Source organism: Panthera pardus, unplaced genomic scaffold, assembly GCF_024362965.1.
Source record: "Panthera pardus isolate Hobbes unplaced genomic scaffold, ASM2436296v1 HiC_scaffold_17, whole genome shotgun sequence".
Classification (NCBI taxonomy): domain Eukaryota; kingdom Metazoa; phylum Chordata; class Mammalia; order Carnivora; family Felidae; genus Panthera; species Panthera pardus.
Genome location: NW_026526732.1, coordinates 76,236,795 through 76,256,706, shown reverse-complemented (window position 1 = coordinate 76,256,706; position 19,912 = coordinate 76,236,795). Strand labels below are relative to the sequence as shown.

The following is a 19,912-nucleotide window of genomic DNA, read 5'->3' as shown; positions in this document are numbered from 1 at the left end:
CTTAGGTATACACCCAAGAGGACATATATTCACACAAAAACTTCTTTACAAATTACAGAAGTATTTTTCATAACAGCCAAAAAATAGAAATGACACAAATGCCCATCAGTTGAAGAAGGTGGTATATCCAAATTCAGCCATAAGAAATGAGGTACTGATACGTGCTACAACATGGATGAACCTTGAAAATGTCATGCTAAGTAAAAGAAGCCAGGCACCAAATGCTCCATATTATAGGAGTCTGATGATATGGAATACCCAGAATAGACAAATCTATAGAGTAAATTATTAGATGCCAGGGGATAGGGAGAGGTGGGAATTCAAAGGGATTGTGTTTCTTTTTGGGGTGGTTGGAGCTATTCTGGAGTTAGACAATAGTGACAGTTTTAAAACTGTAAATATACTGAAAATCACTGAATATATACTGAATGAATATTCACTTTAAAGTTGTGAACATGGAGAATTTAATGTTTATGTAAATTTTATCAAAAAAATTAAAAACAAAACAGGTAAACAGGTATTATACTTCAGATTCACTCCTTACTCATCATTTCAACAGGTTAGGTAACAGGCTGTTCAGAATCATATCATTTATCAGGATTGAATTATACAATGATAACTGTATTATTTACCAGAATTGTTATCATTAGAACTTCAGGCTATGAAAAAAAAAAGATTTTTGTTAGTTATCAAAATAAAATGAACTTGTGGAAATTGCTGATCAAATAAATAGGTCAAATAATTTAAATATAGTCTAAGTTTTCCATTTTGCTTGACCAGATTAACCCTTAATAATTTACTCCCCAAATATTATTTGTCCTAAGGTCCTTTTTTATTTATTATTATTGTTTTCTTTTCAACATTTTACCGAATGCTTCATATGTAGGCACACGAAGGTTAGTTGTTTTTAGGGAAAGAAATGTGGATTCTGTGGCCCCCTGCCAAATGCATATGTTTCTGAACTGCAAGAATCTTCCCAGTTTGTAGGATGGAAACTTAAGTGAGTATTGGAAAACAGGAAAAAGTAATCCTGGAAGCACAGGGCTCTTGATGGCCATGATGACAGAGCCCTGCCAGCAGACATGTTTAAAGTATTCAAGTCCTGTTAAGATTTTTAGATCTAACTTGAGTTCTATGATCTGAAAAATTCTACAGCTGTACCTCCAAGCAGCAGTTGAGGGAAATCTGAAACAAACTGGGAAGGTAACCTTAGCTCTTGTCTATCAATAGAAACTTTAGAAGGCAGCAGAAGGATGCTCACCCTCACACCTACTCTTTCATCTCCTACTCAAAAGGAGAGGCCTGCAGATTACCAGAGGACACGGAAACACTGCTTTGCTGCTTCCGAGGCAGAAGTTTTATTTCAGTTGTCTCTCTTCCTTTGCTTGAATATGCTTAAAAAAAGAGACTCAGACATATTTAGGGACGCGGAAGCAGCATTTTATGAAAGAATGGGGTGGAGAGAAGAAGCCAGAGGCCTTCTTATGTAATTAAGCCAGAATAGTTTCTTAAGTCAAAGCAAAGCCAGAGCTTTGTTATAGAAGAAGAGCTTTGCAGTAAATGGGTAAATGGCAGTAAATTTATATAGACAACATATAAGACTTAGAGTTAATGAAGATAAAATAACTCTGCATTTGACCGCCTTTATATTGTTGTCTAAAAAGTCAAGGAAAATAACAAAAAAACAGAAACAGAACAACATGTGACTCTGCCTTCCTGATAAATTATTTCTGTTGGTCTAGTTTCTCTTTCCACAGCTGTTGTGGATACTTTATGCTAAAGTGTACTGTCTTTTACTTCCTGGAGTTTAATTACTAACAACTTAACATCTTCTGCTTCATAAATAAAAATAAGGAGTTTGGAGTTAAAAAAAAAAAAAAAGAGAGAATATCAATCTCATTCTCAGTGACGGTGCCTGCTAATCAGATAATGAGTAGCCTTGTTGTCCTGAAGAAGCAGACCAGCTGTAAATTAAGTATCTGATGAATCTGTAACCTTGTATGGTGAAAATCTTGATCTCAGGAGAGGTGCTGACCAAGGAAGGTCTCCAACTTAATACTATTACTAAAGTAGTTCTCCCTCCTTCTGCTTCTTGGTTAAATGGCCTCATTGTTTAGTGACCGCCCCATTAAGAAACCTGGGCAACCACTGTCTTGTAGCTTCATTCACAGTGATCCCCTGTGTGGATTCTACCTGAGATTTTCTTCCTTGTCTTCCTTTCCACCCTCACCTGTGGTTCTCAACCACTTTTTTGTTTATTCTTTTTTTTAAGCCTACAGCTTATCTGCCAGATACCCAAGCTTTCCTCCAGTCTATCTTTAAACTCTGTTATCACTGTAACTGTTCTGAAATTAACCTGTTAAAAAAACAATGAAAAGTTTAAGCCTGCTAATAAGGGCAATACACTAAAGTATAAACCTCTCAGAACAACACATGAGGTCTCTTTAGACCTCTTTTAGAGAGAATAAGAAAATTAGTTTCTTTAATTTGGTAATGATAATATAAATTGTGAAATTTAATGTCAATATGTGGTATTCATTGATGAGATAACAAAAGGCAAGCTGAGGGCAAAAATCTCCCCAAGGTGGGAGAGGGACATATTTAACATTTCTCAGGCACTCAAGACTGCCCAGGAACAAAGGAAGGAAAAAGCCAATGGTTAACTGCTAAAGATCACAGTCATGGAGGACATGAAACTTCATCAGTTTGTCACTGTCTTAATGACTTACAAGAAAAGCACAATCTTGAGAATAGTCAGACCTCCAGAAATCTATAGACTCAATTTCCTGGAGCCCTAATGTCACCTTCCCTTCCGTAAGACAGAAAACCCTATTATAATCAGTCACTCCTCACACTTACAATGGGGCTTTTTCTGCCCATGGGTCCTATCTCTGTACTTCAATAAACAACTTTTTTGCACCGTAAAATATCTCAAAAATTCTTTCTTGACCATTGGGCTCGGTGATCCCGCATCAGTATAAATTGTAGTTTGATTAATACTATTAGTATTGTTTAGTGGTAAATTTTAGTTCAAATGGCCCTTTTCAGATTGGTTTACACTTATTTATAAAATTATAATAAAACTTTATATATAAAAACATTACTATTTATCAAATTATTCAAAAGAAAACATGTTTTAAATTCTATAATTCAGGTATTGAAATTAATTTATGGAGCATGATTAATTTTAATAAAGTCTACCTAAAATGTTTATATTCTAATTTATACTAATTCACTTCTATGCATGTTTGGCTGGGGTTGGTGGGTGATGGTTAGGAATTAATTCAGGCAACAAGGAAAGGTTTGCATCAAGAAAGCCTTAGTAAAGAGTGACTTAGGTGAAGGTAGTAAGCAAAGCTGAAAAATTACAACTGAGCTTGGGAAACAGTGACTAGCCCAGTTTAGCCAAAAATGGAGCATATACAGGAAAACAGTAAATTTTGCTGCTTTAGGAAACATCCTTTTTGTGGTAACAAATCTCACAAAGTGATAGTCTTTACTTCCAGTGATACACTCTTTCCCAGAGTGAATGATTGGTATTAATAGAAATTTAATACACAAACATGAAATCTATTTAAATTTTATAGAAAAGATGGTGTTAGTATTTCAGTTTAAAAAGTGGTAAGCAGAATTAATAGAGTTTTAAAATCAAAGTCCATTTACATAACAGAAAACTGCCCAATCTTTCTGGTAAGAAAAAAAAAGTTTTCATTACTTCTTAAGACAATTAGGCGACAGAAATGGGAGCAAAATATGGATAATCACCAGTGATACTGAATTATTTTGAAAAGTTATTTCCATAACTGTACAAATATAGAAGTAATATCTAAAGAAGCATAAATACTATTTTGAAATAATGAAAATAAAAAAATGGGCCACAATCTATTAATAGAAAGTCAATGAAATTTGCATTTTGGTAAATATCGCATCCTGCTTATGTCCCCTCAATGTGGATGAAAAAGTACAATGTCAGTAGCAAACCTAAACAAAGTGCATTCTGTCCCATGCTTGGAAACTGGCAAATTGTCAGCACTGCCCTGGGCCCTGGTGGCTACGTACCAAAGGTGCACTTGGTGGAACACCTGCTGACCAGGTTGCAGGGGCGACTTTGGGCTGCCAGTTGGCTCCACCCGTCAACTTTTTCTCTCCAGCATTCCACTGAAGGTCGCCCCTAAAATCAAGCATGCAAAAAAACAAACACATGTATTAAAAACACACTACTCAGAAAACAATGTGTGTGGCTCCTTAGATACTTTTATTTGGGATTAGATGTAGTCTGTTTAAGGCAAGTGGTAATAAGGAGAACAAATTAAACTTATAGAGGAGTCTTACTGTATTGTATCTAAGACAGTATAAAAAAGCATTTGATAAAAAATGATTTAGAGTTTGGATCTCAATATTTATTGAGCCTCTATAGATGCCAGGCACTGTTGTAAACACTTGGGATTATTAGTGAAGAAAATGAAGATCCTGATCCTAGAGGAACATGCATTCTTCCAATAGAAGAATGTGCCACAAAATTCAACCAAATTCCTCACTGGTTACAAAAACTTCCAAATATCATAAATACTCTACACTTTATCAAATATCTGTAGTTTGTTTCATCCATCATGGCACTTCTTCTAGATGTCGGAGGGTTCATCAGAAGGTTTCACACAACTGCATCATGACTACAACCTGCCTTACAGTGACTGTCAGATATATCTACTGTAAAATGCATCCCAATTTCAAAGGTACTGAAATGTGCATCTAAAGAGAGGGTACATCGTTGACCATTCTTTCTATCCTTCCTTAAAATTGATCCTCCATGACAGACTTTTAAAAACCAATGTTAGCTAGGAATAGTGTTCTAGAATTTAAAGCTATTAAAGCATTCAAACCATAATTCTGAAGTATTTCTAGCTATAATTTAGTGACAATCTTGGAGACCAAAATAGATTGTTCCTTTTCCTTGCAGAGCCAACAGTTTGGAGGTTCCAGTAGAATAATAACAAAAACAAAAGTCCAGAATGCAGTAAAAACCAATTTTGAAATTACTGAGCTCGAGAATAAGTTATTACTCCAATGCATTTAATCGTCTCAAATAAATGTAAATACACTGCCACAAGAAAACCAGATAATTTCAAAAATACTTACTTTTTCGATGTGGTACCAGAAATTCCAAGATCTATAAAAGGATAAAAGAAAAAAGAACTTAAACCTCTATACTCAGCTTAAATGATATGACATTTAAAAGATCAAAGAGAGTTCTAGAAAAAGTCCACATTTTGCCTAAGAATGACTGTATTCAATTTTACAAAGGAGAAACTATGTTAGGAAACATGTTCAGAAATCTAACATTTTCTTTTACTTCACATTATACTTAAGGATCACATTTTAATGTCAGCTGGTATCTAGGAAAGAGTAAACACAGCACGCTTGAGACTGTTCTCTTAAAAGGCCTATGTGGCTGGCATCTAGGAACCCAGCTTAGTAAACTGTTCTCCATGCTGCGGTAATACTTTTCCTAATGATAAGGGTGGCTACTGTGTCTAAACTGTTTGTACAAACAATGTGGTTTATGCTGAACACCTGCTTTCCTTCTTTCTGCGAGACTGAAATTTTGGGCTGTGTTAAGCAGAGTGCCTACATGATCAGCATCCGATAAAAGACCTGGGTGTGGAGTCTCTACAGGGCTTCCCTGGGCAGAAATATCACACGTGTTGCTGCATTTTTGTATGCTTTTCCCCTCCTGGGAAGGGGAGAGCATAAGGAAGTCGGTATATGGATACTCCCAAACTTGCCTGTGTCTTTTGCCCTAATGATCCAGCTGTGTGTCCTTATTATGCTGCTGTAATAAATCTTAGCTGTGAGTACAACTATGTGCTGCTGAGTCCTCTGAATTCTAGTGGATCTCTGAATGTGAAGGTGGTCTTGGGGACTCCTGACATAATTGGCTTACTCATTCCACTCTAATCTCAATTCACTGATTACTTCAGCAAATATTTATTGAGCCTCCATAGACGCCAGGCACTGTTGTAAGCACATAGGATACATTAGTAAAGAAAACAAAGATCTTGATCCTAGGGGAATGTGCATTCTAATAGAGTGAGATGGAGAATAAAACAATAAAATAATAAAGTAAATTATGTAGGCTACTACAAGGTGATAGGAAAGCCTACGGAAATAAGCAAAGGAAGAGCAGGGCACAAGGGATCTGGTCAGGTAGGATGAGGGTGACGGGCATTAAACAGGGTGTTCAGGGAAGGCCTCAGGGAGGTGAGATTTGAGCAAAGCTGGGCAGAGATGTATGGGAAGAGCTTCTAGGCTAGTTATATGGTATGCTCTGTAAGGGTAACTGTTTCAGGTCTGGAGAAACTGCCAAACTGCTTTCCACAGTTGCATTTTCACCAGCAATGCTAGAGTTTCAATGTCTCCACATTCTCATCAGCACTGTTTTTTTCTTTTGTTTTTGTTTGTTTATTTTATTTTTTTTAATTATGGCCATCCTAATGGGTGAGAAGTGATATCTCATGTGGTTTAGATACGCATTTCCCAGATGACTGGTGTGGAGCATCTTTTCATGTGCATATTGACCATACATATATCTTCTGTGGAGAAAGACCTATTCAAATCATTTGGCCATTTTAAAATTGGGTTATTTGGGGGCACTTGGGTGGCTCAGTCGGTTGAGCATCCGACTCTTGATTTTGGCTCAGGTCGTGATCTCACGGTTCGTGAGTTTGAGCCCGACATCACATAGGGCTCTGCGCTAACCCTGCAAAGCCTGCTTGGGATTCTCTCCCCCCTCTCTCTCTGCCCCTACCCACTCACTTTCTCTCTCTCTCAAAATAAAGAAACTTAAAAAAAATAAAATTGCGTTATTTGTATTTTCATTATTGAGTTGTAAGAGTTCTTTATTTATTCTGGGTATAAGTTCTTTAGCAGATATATGTTTTACAAATACCTTCTCCCATTCTGTGGGTTATTTTTTTACTTTCTTGATAGTGTCATTTGTAGCACAAAAGTTTTTAATTTTAACGTAGTTCTATTTATCTATTTTGATCTATTGTTGCTTGTGCTTTTGGTGTCATATCTAAGAACATTATCCAATCCAAGGTCACGAAGATTTGTTTACTAACACATTTTCTTCTAAGAGTTTTATAGTTTTGGCACTTATGATCCATACAGTTCTATGATCCACTGTGAATTAATTATTTTGCAGTAAGCAAAGTAATATTTTGGAGTTGAATTATCTAACTCCATCCTTCTGCACGTGGATGTCCAGCTATCCTGACACCATTTGTTGGAAAGATAAGTCTTTTCCCATTGAACTGTATTGGCAACTTTGGTGATAACCAACTGACCACAGATGTATGCTTATTTCTAGACTGTTATTCTATTCCACTGAGGTATATGCACATCCCTAGGCAATACCACTTCTCTTAATTACTATAGCTTTGTAGTAAGTTTTAAAATCACTAAATGTGAGTCTTCCAAGGTTATTCTTCTTTACTTAGAATGTTTGGCTATTCTGGCTTCCTTGCATTTCCATACGAATTTTAGGTTCAACTCATCAAGCTCTATAAACAAGGAAACTGGAATATTGATAGGGGGTATGTAGATCTTTTTTTTTTTTTCAGTTTTGGAAGATATTTTATTAAAAAATATTTCACTTTTACTTAAAATGAAAAGGTATCAGCAGTGTGAACCCATTCACCTTAATAAAGAATCAAATTCAGGGTTAAAAGGAAAGGCAAGTCTTTATACTAGCTGCCCTCATCTCCTAGGACTCTCTCTTTACCCATCTCTAGCCTCTGGTCTCCTTATTATTCCTCAAATATGACAGGCAGTTTTCTGCCCCAATGCCTTTGCACTGGCTATCTTCTCTGCCTGCAAATATTCTCCCTCAGATCCATGTGGTTCATTCCTTTACCTTCAGATCTTTGCTCAAAATATACCTTCTCAGGGAACCCAACTCCCCTCTGCAGTGTTCCCAACTCCTCTTCGCCCGGTCTGTTTCTTCCCCAGAATGCCTATGACCTCATGTACTACAGAACTTACTTATTTCAAACTGTTTGTCTCTCCCCTTCCTGAGCACCGTAAGAACAGAAATTTATACCTGTTTTGTTCACTGATTTAGCCTTAGAGCCTGGAAGAGTGCTTGGTAGTCAGTAAATATTTGTTGAATGAGTAACCAAAATTCACATGGATGGTCAATTGTCATTATTTCAGTATTTAAGTTACTTTGTGTTCTTATTTCCAAGTGAAATGAAAAATTAAGTACTTAGTATACATAATGTACTTGGTTTGACACTTGCATATGCTCTCTATCCCTTTAGTAATTTATATTACACTTGATCTTAGCCAAAAGGCCGAGAAGCGATTTTAGTAATTTATATTAAAAACAGCATGGGTGCTGCTTGTGAAACAATGGCACAACAATTGTCTATCCTTCAAGGAACTGTACTGGGTAGAACATTAAGAATTTCTGTCCGCTCCTTGATATACTCACCTGTAAGTGAATCCAGAAACAAATATATACGAAAGGATAGAGAACAAAAATTCACATATGATACAGTAAAAAACCCAACAACAAACAACTGTATTACTCACTGCCTACTAAGCTGGCAAGAGATGAATCAAGGTCACTCCCAAGGGCTTTGCTTGCTGCCATGGCTGGACTGGGGGGTACCATTGAGATGGGTGCAGGCTGCCCGGCTGGTGCCATGGTTGGCATCAGTAGATCACCTAGACCATCAAACACTAAAAATCAAATAGACCAGAGTCAGAATAATTGGAAAAATAAGGCCATATGCAAACTTAGATGGAAATTGTCTTTTGAAAAACTATAAAACAAGTGAATGTACAATCTTACAAAAGAAGGCATGTAATTCACACTTTTTATGACTGTAACACGTAGAAGAACATGTCTACATATGTCTACCCATAAAGTACAGAAATACTAGTAAACATAAATAAAGATGGAAAAAAATCTGTGTAATGTACAGGAAAGAGCACAGATTTTGGGGTTGGAATTAGGCTCAGTTTAGTTGCATGCCTCACTAACTGTGTGAATTTGAGAAAATCACTGTCTGAGCTATAGTTTTCTCCTCTGAAAACTAATGGGAAGAATACTACTACCACATGGTCCTGTTGTCAAGATCAAATTAGATAATATATGTCATGTCTTTATTATAATGCTTCCTCTATATAGGCACTCAATAAGTGGTACTCTTATTAAAAACAATCACTAAAATACTTTTTTATTGAAAATGGTAGTAATTTACAGCAAAGCCTAGATAATGTACTCTCAGATCCTACAATGCTTATTTTGTTTTCCTATAATGCTTATCTTTAAAACAATTCTAAATGAGAAAGAAGGCTAGATCTCCTAGTTTCTTATGAAGTTAGTGGTGGAATAAAACCTGATCTAATGGTTAGTACCTAGTAATGAGTATATGACAAACAGTTGACCATATTTTAGAAGTAAAAAATTGTGATCCTCCCCCTCCTCATTATAGTAATCAATTTAGGTTCTAACTTTCAAGGAATGTTTAAGGGAAAAACTATTTTAAACATTAGAAATCATTCTATTATTGATGTTTCCTAATCACTATGTAACCAGTTACCACTTGTTTCATTCCTCAAATACAGAAAGACCATTCAAAATGCAGACTCAAAAGATCTACATAAATTGTTGCTAATATCTTATCCGCGTCGAAATTTTTGTGGGTAGTTTTTGTTAAAGAACTTTGAATATTTACCACAAACACTACCATACGGTAATTCTAAATTGGAAAGGGACAGCATTCAACTAGGCACTGGCAATAGAAGCAACCAAATTGTCAGGCAGGGGATATATTTAGGGTGTTTCTGAAGCACATTTAATTGCCAAAAACTCACCAATTGAAAATTTGTAGTAAGGACCCAGCATGGGAAGAGTAGAATGGAAGAGAATACAAACAAAATGACAGCAGGATGAAAGATTAAAGGCAGGCAAAGAATACTATTTGTGTCTCAACTTCATAAAACCGAGGGCCATGCAAGCTTCAGAGGGTGTAAGCAATAGCAGTTGGGAGTGTCCACACATTCAGATACTGCATAAAATGTTTGTTTTCCCTTAACTGTCTCTAAACCATGTGCACGTAAGCTCATGCAAACAGATGGTGTGTGTGCCGTTAGATCTCTGCTAAAAATTTAAAACAGAAACACAGAAAAGGATTACAGGTTATCCTTAAATCTTCTAAAATGTACTGAAATATTTACTTAAAACACAGAATAAAAGATTTATTAAAGTTTTAAAACCAGGTCGCCACTCAGTATTTGCTTATGAGTTTTCTGATATCACACTAACCTTAGGTGGCATATTTTATAATCAGAACAAACGCAAAGAACGTTTGAAAGTCACTGCCTCACCTGATGGATCAAAGGAGCTGCTGCTAGAAGTTGAAGGCGTTGTTCCAAAAGCTGCTTCGAAATTGGGCTGCAGCAGGTTATTCTGAGCTGGAGTCACCGGTGATGGAGAAGGGGCCATAAAAGAACCCCCAAATCCTGGGGGGAAAAAAACAGTTCCAGAAAAATATAAGCAGAAACAACTAAACGTAGGTAAAGGCAAGAAAAACAGAGTCAGGAAGAGTTACAGAAGACTGAGAAGGAATCGAATGCAGGTAGATGAGAAGTCAATGAAACCTGGATGTTAGTTTTTTAAAAGGTTTTTCACATATCTTGATATCTGTCATGTATTTTTAAATGATTTTTACTGATTTTCTAAAATTCAAGTATAACATTCAGTGTTTTACTAGTGTTTCAGGTATATAATATTGTGAATCAACAATTCTATACATTACTCAGTGGTCATCATGATAAGTATTCTCTTTAATCCCCATCAGCTACTTCACCTATCTTCCCCCCACCGTGCCCCCCACCCCCAATCTCCCCTCTGGAAACTGCTGGTTTTTTCATGTATTAATGAGATCTAATTTAATTAGAAATGAAATAGCACATAAGAATATATCTCAACCCTGGCTGAGAGAACCTGGGGCAACCAAATCTATCATCACAATGGAGCTACACAGAGCTAAGAAGGTCCCAATAGGGTTCAAATGGAGATAATTTCAATACATTAAAATTTTGATTCTTCAAATCACAGTATCAGGGAGCTAGAAAATGCTCAGTTGTACACACTGGCTAAGTATAATAATAAAATATAAATCATAAAAATATTCATGCACTCTGCCACCAAATCCTTCTTAACATCTTTCATACATGTTCTTATCCCAGTGCTGCTACTGCTAAGTGTGGGCTTCCCTCACTCAGCTCTCAGGATTCATCAATAGCCACCCAGAGGGGCTTCCTGCCTCTAGTCTGGACCTACTCCAATCTAGTCTCTGCAGTGCAGCTAGAGTGATCTTTCTGAGTGGAAAATGCTGACAAAGTTACTTCTCTAAATGGTGTCCTTCAATGGCTCTCCATAACTTTCAGATTCATCTAACGCAGATTCCTTTGCATAGTAATCAAGCTCTTCTGTCTCTGTTCCCTACCCCTTCCCTGCAAACTAGATTGCATCCATAACACCATCATGGTGACTCAGATGCCTACTCCAGGAAGGCCTCTTGGACTGATACTGTCACCCACTACTATCAGGCACAGCTATGCCCACTCCTCCCACCCCAAGTCCAAGTGAGTTAGTTACATGCTCTGCCTCTGTGCCCTCTGCATCTGATACATATCTTCATCCTATTCCCATCATATGTCTTTATTTTCATCCCCAAACCCCACTCTGGGGATGGCTTTTTGGTGTCAGGAACTGTGTCTCCTCCTGTTTTTCACTAATCAGCACAATGCCTAAAACACTGGATTAATGTTTACTGAATAAGGACACTTTTGAATACAAAAGGTGGGGAAAAATCAGAGGCCACTGTAAAGCAACCAAAATTCAAATTACTTATCTTCTGAAGGCTGGAAGCAAATAATTTCTCTCAACAGATAGAAGCAGAAGCAAAGCTCTCTCTGTATTGCTTCTTTATGAAACATACAACCGGAGAAGGCAGCAATTTCTTAATAGAGGATGCTCTATTATTAAAGAATTTTATTACTTCCAGAAGTCTTTTCTATATTTAGTTTGGGTGTAAATATTCCCTTCTAATCTAGCCGCATCTTTTCTTTTTCAGAAACTTCTTGCAAAAACATAACAAATGCTTTAAAAAATCCTTAAGCTTACATTCTGTAAAACCAGTTTATAATACTGAAAATGACTTTCACTGAAATTCTCCGATTACTATTTTCTAAAGCAGACAATAATGTTCAAGTCATGTTGCTCCTGGATATTGATAATGACACAAGTTTAGGCTTTCCTTACAGATGTATGAAAACAATGCACCTCAGAAAACTGTTACTTAATAGAGGATGGTCTTTAAAGTTCACAGTGGCTACCTGAGGTGACCTTTAGGATTTTAGTAACATAAGCATTGAAGAAAAGGCATTCTCTAGATCTTTAAGAATACTATGAAGCAAGGATGGGTGAGAAGTAATTATTTTTGTGGATAGGATCGTTTGGTTTTAAGGAGATTGACGGCTGTGTTAATGCTGAGTGTCTTGAAACATACCACACCTCAAGTTGGAAAATGGCTGTGATTAATTTAGGCAATTTTTCTTTGGTGTGGTTCTCTTTGATATAGGTGAATGCGGAGAGAATTGTTCTTGAATCTCAGTTTCTTAAAACTTGGCCAAGAAGAGAAAACTTATTGTAGAATCATAGCATATTAGTGTTGGAGAAAGCCTTGGATCATCTGATTCAATCCTGTCTATCACTAGAAGTGATGCAAAGGGAAGTTAACATATTCACCCAATATTCAGTAGTAGAAAGGGAAAAAACATGCATTTACAACACAGGGCTCATGTGCTTAGTGCTACTGAGTTTCGTAACATAAGCAGATCACATCCATAGGTGAATAAATAATGAAAAAAAATTAGCCCCTTCTTCGAGAAAGCTTAAACCTTTAAGAAAGGGTAAAGCTAACACTGTCATGGGGCTCACCAAGTTCTAAAGATTTTTACTTTTATTATTATTTTTTAATTTTTTAAATGTTTATTTATTTTTGAAGGAGAGAGAGACAGAGCATGAGCGAAAGAGGGGCAGAGAAAGAGGGAGACAGAGAATCTGAAGCAGGCTCCAGGCTCTGAGCTGTCAGCACAGAGCCCAACACGGGGCTTGAACTCACAAACCGCAAGATCATGACCGGAGCCGAAGTCGGACGCTTAACCGACTGAGCCACCCAGGCACCCCTAAGAATTTTTAAAGGTTGAACCATACAAAACATATGAATTGTCAATATTTGACCATTTTGGTCCTACAAAAACAGCAGGATTATATTGTTCAACCCAAAACATACATTAGCTCATTTCATCCTCACCCCAACTCTATGAAGTTTCGCAGATGAAAATACTGAGGCCAGAGAGGTTAAATAATCTGCCCAAGGCCAAATGATGGCAAGTAAGAGAGAGGATTCCACACGCTTCATTTCCACAGCCAGGAGTAACATCAGAGTTGTACTCTTCCTGTGGCTTACGAAGTTGACAGAGATCTAGAAAGATGACTTTTTCCCATTATGCTCAGTTCTGTGCAATATGCTCAGTATGTGCCCTCATAAACCTAAACTAATTGAAAAGCTATAAAGTGCTATAAAATAGCCAACTGATTATCTTAAAGAAAAAAATCTATTGTTATACTTTAAATGAATTATAGATATTAACGAGGGGAACTCCTCCTGTTAAGTGAAAACTTTTAGAGCCCAGGAATAGAGGTAAGAAAACTCACACCACTAATATTTCTTTCTATATGGTTCTAAGTTACATTAAGAAAGATATTCTATGGAATTTAAGCTAATAATCAATAGGCTTCCAGACATCCTGCAGGCATATTTGGACTGTCCTACACTATAATGAATCACCAACTATCTTCAAGTGCTCAACCATCTACAGACACACTGTCTTTTGTCACAGATACTTAGTCTTATGAATCTATCTTTCTAAGGGGAACAGCCTATACACTTAAGGAAGTTCTATTAACAGATATATCAAAATTGATAGCTACAGTCAATATAATAGATCAGTTGGGTCAGGAGAGTAAAAAATTAAAACTACTGGTAGTCTTCTTTTATGTTAAAGATGATGCCATCTCAATTACTCTGTAATATAGTCAGTTATTAACACATTCTATTTACTAAGATCAATCTGAGATAGTATTTCTAGGATTAACAGCCTGAGAGTCTTTTGTCTGACACATTTCAGACTGTCTCCCACCCCCACAGAGTATGAAAGAATTGGTTCTCTGTAGACCTTCTCATTTAGTGGCTATTATTAGTTATTAACTCCACATTGAACATTTTTATATTTTAAATCAATTTAAAGACCTCTGTGGCTCTGCTAAAAAGTCATCTATGTCATGTGGTTAGCAGAGAGTACAAAAACTACAAATGGCCTCAAAGACTGGCCTGTATGATTTCCTGCCTTTAGAATTAAAGATAGGATGTGGCCCATTCCTACACTAGTACAAATTTATGGGCAGTCACCCCAGAACTGTGACTATAATGGAAGAAAATGGTTTTCTTGCTTGCTGTCAACCTCAGAAGTTAGGTAAAATCTCTCTTAATCATCCACTTTTACATCTGTCATCCAGAAATCTATATATTTCAAACATCTATATTTTCATTTGTTATATCTGAAGAGGCATTTGAGAGCTTTATTACTCACTGTATGAAATAATATTTCCATTTGTTTGATAGAAACTTAACTTTCAAGTTTCTAGTCAGATTCCACCTGAGCTATGGATAATCTCTGTATCTTATCAGTAATCTCAATGATTTGGAAAGAATTATTCTTTGAGTCTGTCCTCTTTGGCCAAAACAGTGTCTCTTCTAGAATATTGTCTAGTTTCACCATTCTGGGTACACCAAACAGAACTTGAAATTTTTACTCAAGGGGCAGAAGATGACTAAGATGATATTTCATGCATAGTTCAGTTCTGGAGTTGGTATTATTTGACAGTTCTAGAAGAGTAAATTAGAATAAAAAATAGCCAGTTTTTATGAGAGATATGCCCAATTTAAAAGACTGCCCATTTGATCTTTTTTTTCCTAGTTTTCTTTTTCTTTTTTTTTAATTTTTTTTTTTTTTACGTTTATTTATTTTTGAGACAGAGAGAGACAGAGCATGAATGGGGGAGGGTCAGAGAGAGGGAGACACAGAATCTGAAACAGGCTCCAGGCTCTGAGCTTTCAGCACAGAGCCCGACGCGGGGCTTGAACCCACAGACCGTGAGATCATGACCTGAGCCGAAGTCGGCCGCTTAACCGACTGAGCCACCCAGGTGCCCCAACTTTTTTTTCTAGTTTTAAATTACATATCAATTTTTGACAAAGCTTTCCCCCCAATTTGAGATGATTCTTAATTTTTGGTTTAAAAATTCTAAAGATCATTTTAACATTTAATTATACTACATATTTATTACATTTACCCTGTGACTTACATGTAAATTTATTGCCTCAAAAAAATCTGTGGAGCGAGAGCCCTGTTCAAAAACCAACGTTACTTCTAAAGAGTCTACACCTTCCATTACTGGGTCTGTGTATTATTTTTCTTTTTTATTCTCTTACAAAACAGTCTTATTAACAAAAGCCAGTATTCAAGATTCTAGAGACTCATGAAATACAACTTTCCCTCCTGCTTTTTTTTGTTTTTGTTTTTGGTTCAAATTCTTACTCTGAACATGATATTTGTGGATTTCCTTGTTATCTATGATTGGGCAAATTTATCTTTAGGGAAAAAAAAAAGCTTCCTCTCTATAGTGGACTTGGCTGCTCTCTCCCTCTATACACACACACAAGTATAACACACATGTTAAGCCTTGTTGCAAATTATCATAACACAGTACTCCAAATATTTGTTCTACCATTGATATTCATTCAACAGAAATGTCTAGGCAGTCTGAAAACTCTGAAATAGCTGCTGTCAGCTGGATTTAATGTATAAATGTAACTGGGATTTTATAATGTGTACTTTAGCAGGTTTTTTTGGCTAGGAAATTTGCTTCTAGTTCACAGTACAAAATTATATTAATATTCCATGATATTCTTCAATGAGAACATGGATTCTTGCTGTGTTACCTGAACAAATATGAGAAATGTTTCTAAATAAGCAAAACAGAAGTATGAAAAACCAGTCCAAATACTTAAGATCTAGAGAAATTAGAATTTAAAAATCTCTTATATCAGGATATAAGGTAAATGAATAATTGCCTTCAGGCCAAGTAAATCAGACTCAGATACGTACAGATTAAATTATAAGAATTGTTTGTAGAACAAGCTAGACATTAAAACCCATTTATACCTACTTACACTAAAAATTCATTTATTTAAATAAAAAAAATAGAGAAAGGGAAAAATGTGCACAAAATATGTTTCCCATCACTGAAGAGGTCACAAGATGATGCACTGGAAAAAATGGGAAGTGTACAATCAATAAAACCTATGTAAATGACACTGTCACTTTCATCACCAATTTTCTCCCTTTCTATCTCATTTTACTAAGATTTCACGATGGATGACACAATCGAGCAATTCAAGCTTGCTTCTGGTGAGTTCTAACTTGTACTTTGTGTGTACTTCCTTGTTGGACCTCCTTGTATACGAAGCTGTGCAGGCTCAGGTACCCGACGCTGCACTTGGCAGTGGGTGACAAAACTATTCCTGCTTGTTCCATGTGTGTTTTAGACCCTATCTCACACCCAGGATCACATCTCTTGGCTCTGCCACTGACTTCTAACTTGGAACTGGAAGGGAACATTGTCTTTTAAAGACTTCTGAGAATTCTGCAAAAAGCCAGAACATTTGATTTCATATGCCATAACTTTAATTATAACTGCAAAGCAAAAGGCTTATAATCGGTAATCTCCTTTTATTTATTAACAGTATTTTTATGTTTATTTTTAAGAGAGAGACAGAGTGTGAGTGGGGGAGGGGGAGAAAGAGGCAGACACAGAATCTGAAGTAGGCTGAAGGCTCTGAGCTATCAGCACAGAGCCTGATGTAGGGCTTGAACCCACAAACTGCAAGATCATGGGCTGAGCTGAAGTTGGATGCCCAGCTGACTGAGCCACCCAGGTGCTCCAGTAATCTCCTTTTAAAATTGACAAGGTCATTTCGCCCAAATAACCATTGAAAACTATGCTATTTCTGTGGCCTATTAAAATAAAACCTATTGCTGAACTTTGAAAACCCGAATTAAGGTTATTGGTTTTGTAAGAGCTTAAAAGCTTCTGTGACCCATTTGAAGCTGCTATGAAGAACACCCAGGCCAGGAGGAAACCCAGGTGAGCCGGTATTTTTTCCCCAGGTAACCAGCTGTGGTGTGTGTTAAGTGCACTGCCTCTTATCATATCTGCAGGTTCCAAAAGTGCACAGCAACATTACGGTGGAACCCTGGTTCTTCACCATTCACAAAATACCAGCTGGTGGTCACTAATATGAAGTGGATTCAGCAAACAAGAGTGTCATATTTAACCAGGGTAGTCTGGAGAGGGTGGGAAAGACACAAAAGAACTGCTACTGCCCCTGGGAAAGTTTGTTAAATAACCAGTCTGAAAGGCTGATGGAAGGGAAGCGTCAACAGCTAGGCTGTGATTATCCTTTCGGGCCTCTTGAGAAAAGATCTGACCTCCATGATCTCACCGTCGTGGGATGGAGCCTCATGTTGGGCTCTGTGCTGACAGTGCAGAGCCTGCTTGGGATTCTCTCTCTCCCTCTCTCTGCCCCTCCCCTGCCTTTTCTCTCTCTGTCTCAAAATAAATAAATAAACATTTTAAAAAATTACCGAAAAATGACTTGACCTCATATCAAACTTCCTACAATTCTGAAAGGTGATGAGGATCCTTTAATGAAGTCATTACTCATTACTAACCCAAGAATGAATGTTCTGTGCCTGCTACACCTGTACAGGATTGTTCATTACATGAAAAAATAAGACCTAGTCACTGTTTCAAGTGCAACACGACTAGCAGGAAATTTAAGCTGAGAGACTCTGAACGTGGCAACGTCCTTGTGCTGATGTGACCCACACACACATCAATCCCTTGCCAACCATATGACCAAAATGCATTCCTTGTGGTGACTGAGGAGGAACATTGGAAGCTGGATCTGAGTGTCTGAGGCCTCTATGATGCTACCGCTGCACTTTGTTATGTAACCTTCTAAGTGAAGTCAGAATGAGGTAAACCAGCAGTGTCTTTTGAGTTTGACTGATAACCTGAGCCTCAAACTTACTATTGTGGTCTTGCAAATGGCAAATGCTTTGCCTGTAAAAATAGCAATTTCTAGGTCTGGCTAACATGAAGCATACTTTTCCCTGTTTCCAAGGAAGGCTGACAGTTAGCTTTTACTATCTTTGAGTCTTTGAAATCTTCCCTGCTATTCCATCTTTCCCATCCTGGCAATAAGCAATAATCCTAGACATCTTGTGTCAGTCTACGCCACACTATGGCCTTGTTGAACTGAGAGCTCTCCAGAAGTTTTCAGATTAAAAACCAAATAAACAAACAAACAGCTAGTTAAAAAAAGTGGCATAGGTAGCAACAGTTTCAACCCTGGTGGAAATCTGTAACACTTTATCCTGGAGTTACAGAATCAGTTGACAAACATAATGGTATCTTTCCACACAAATTTCTTAAAAAAAAAAAAAAAAAGGGCACAGGCAATACAAGATAAAATTTGCTACATAAGCATATTACCTCTTTTGTAAACAAAAAGAAATGTGATGACTGAAAGTAAGGCATTTGGGGCGCCTGGGTGGCTCAGTCAGTTGAGCGTCTGACTTCAGCTCAGGTCATGATCTCACTGTTTGTGAGTTTGAGCCCCGCCCCAGGCTCTATCTATGCTGACAGGTCGGAACCTGGAGCCTGCTTCCGATTTTGTCTCCCTCTCTCTGCCCCTCCCCCACTCACACTCTGTGTGTGTGTCTATCTCAAAAATAAAATTAACATTAAAGAAAGTAAGGCATTTAGGAGCATCCAAGGAGCCACAGGGGTGACTTGTATACAACTGTGATTTTAATATTGGTATTTATACAATCCTGGGAAATAACCTTCTATTATACAATGTCTTGTTTTTCAGTTTTATGTCTCAAAAGGGAAGGAATACATGCATGTTGAAGTTTACATATCTGTAACTTATAAAAATATAGCAAAACTTAACTTCCACAAAATACCATTTTATTTTAATGAATTAATTACCAGCTAGTAGGTCTGCCGATGCTGATGAACTAGAAGCAGCCTGAGGTGCAGGTTGGGGTTCAGAAGCACTACTTCCAAATGCATCTACCCATTATCCATTGTGCAGCAAAAAAGTAAAAGAGTGTAAACAGTAAGTACAGTAAGTAAATTAAGTGTTTACCCGAGAAATGCATAGACATGACACTGTGTGGTGAGCCTGTCACCTTCAGATACATGAAATGACTGAGTCAACTGAATTATGTTCTGACCACGCTCTGAGTTTATTCTCTCAAAAAAGAGTCCGAGAATATTTCAGATTAATACCTCTTTTTAAGAGTAAGACAATTCTTCTTTTCCATTTAAAGAAAAAACCCTCTGGACTGAATCCTGTCATCTCTTAAAATAGGATCAAGGTTTTAAAAATTTTACCCAGAGGTAATACAATGGAGCTTTCCCATTTAGAACTCCATTAAACTTAGAAAAAAGAAAAAAAAAAGAACAAACTTAATTTGAGCAGCAGCAGCAGCCGAACTTGTACTTTTATACCACAGTTCAGTGTTTATTTGCCACAAGTTTTGAGCTCCTGAATGTCAGAGACTGTGACACCATTGTACCCCTCCGGGCTCATACCATGATGCTTCGGCATTCAGTGGGGAAGGTACTCGGTGT

General features: G+C 37.1%; 1 protein-coding gene and 1 pseudogene across 10 annotated transcripts in view; both read right to left on the bottom strand.

The window, feature by feature from the left end:
* The window catches only part of SNAP91 (synaptosome associated protein 91), a 146,267-nt gene that overhangs the window by 16,018 nt on the left and 110,337 nt on the right, over positions 1–19,912 (bottom strand). For 7 of the 10 annotated variants that reach the window (XM_019442758.2, XM_019442761.2, XM_053904684.1 and 4 more), the window contains 5 exons: positions 19,265–19,348; positions 10,399–10,533; positions 8,596–8,745; positions 5,137–5,167; positions 4,060–4,171 (listed from right to left, as the gene is read on the bottom strand). In XM_019442758.2, coding sequence (XP_019298303.2) covers positions 4,060–4,171; positions 5,137–5,167; positions 8,596–8,745; positions 10,399–10,533; positions 19,265–19,348 — 512 coding nt within the window. The remainder of the gene's footprint in view (positions 1–4,059; positions 4,172–5,136; positions 5,168–8,595; positions 8,746–10,398; positions 10,534–19,264; positions 19,349–19,912) is intronic. The other 3 variants (XM_053904680.1, XM_053904681.1, XM_053904683.1) reach the window with 2 other exon arrangements.
* LOC128777937 (U2 spliceosomal RNA) lies at positions 8,228–8,366 on the bottom strand (annotated as a pseudogene).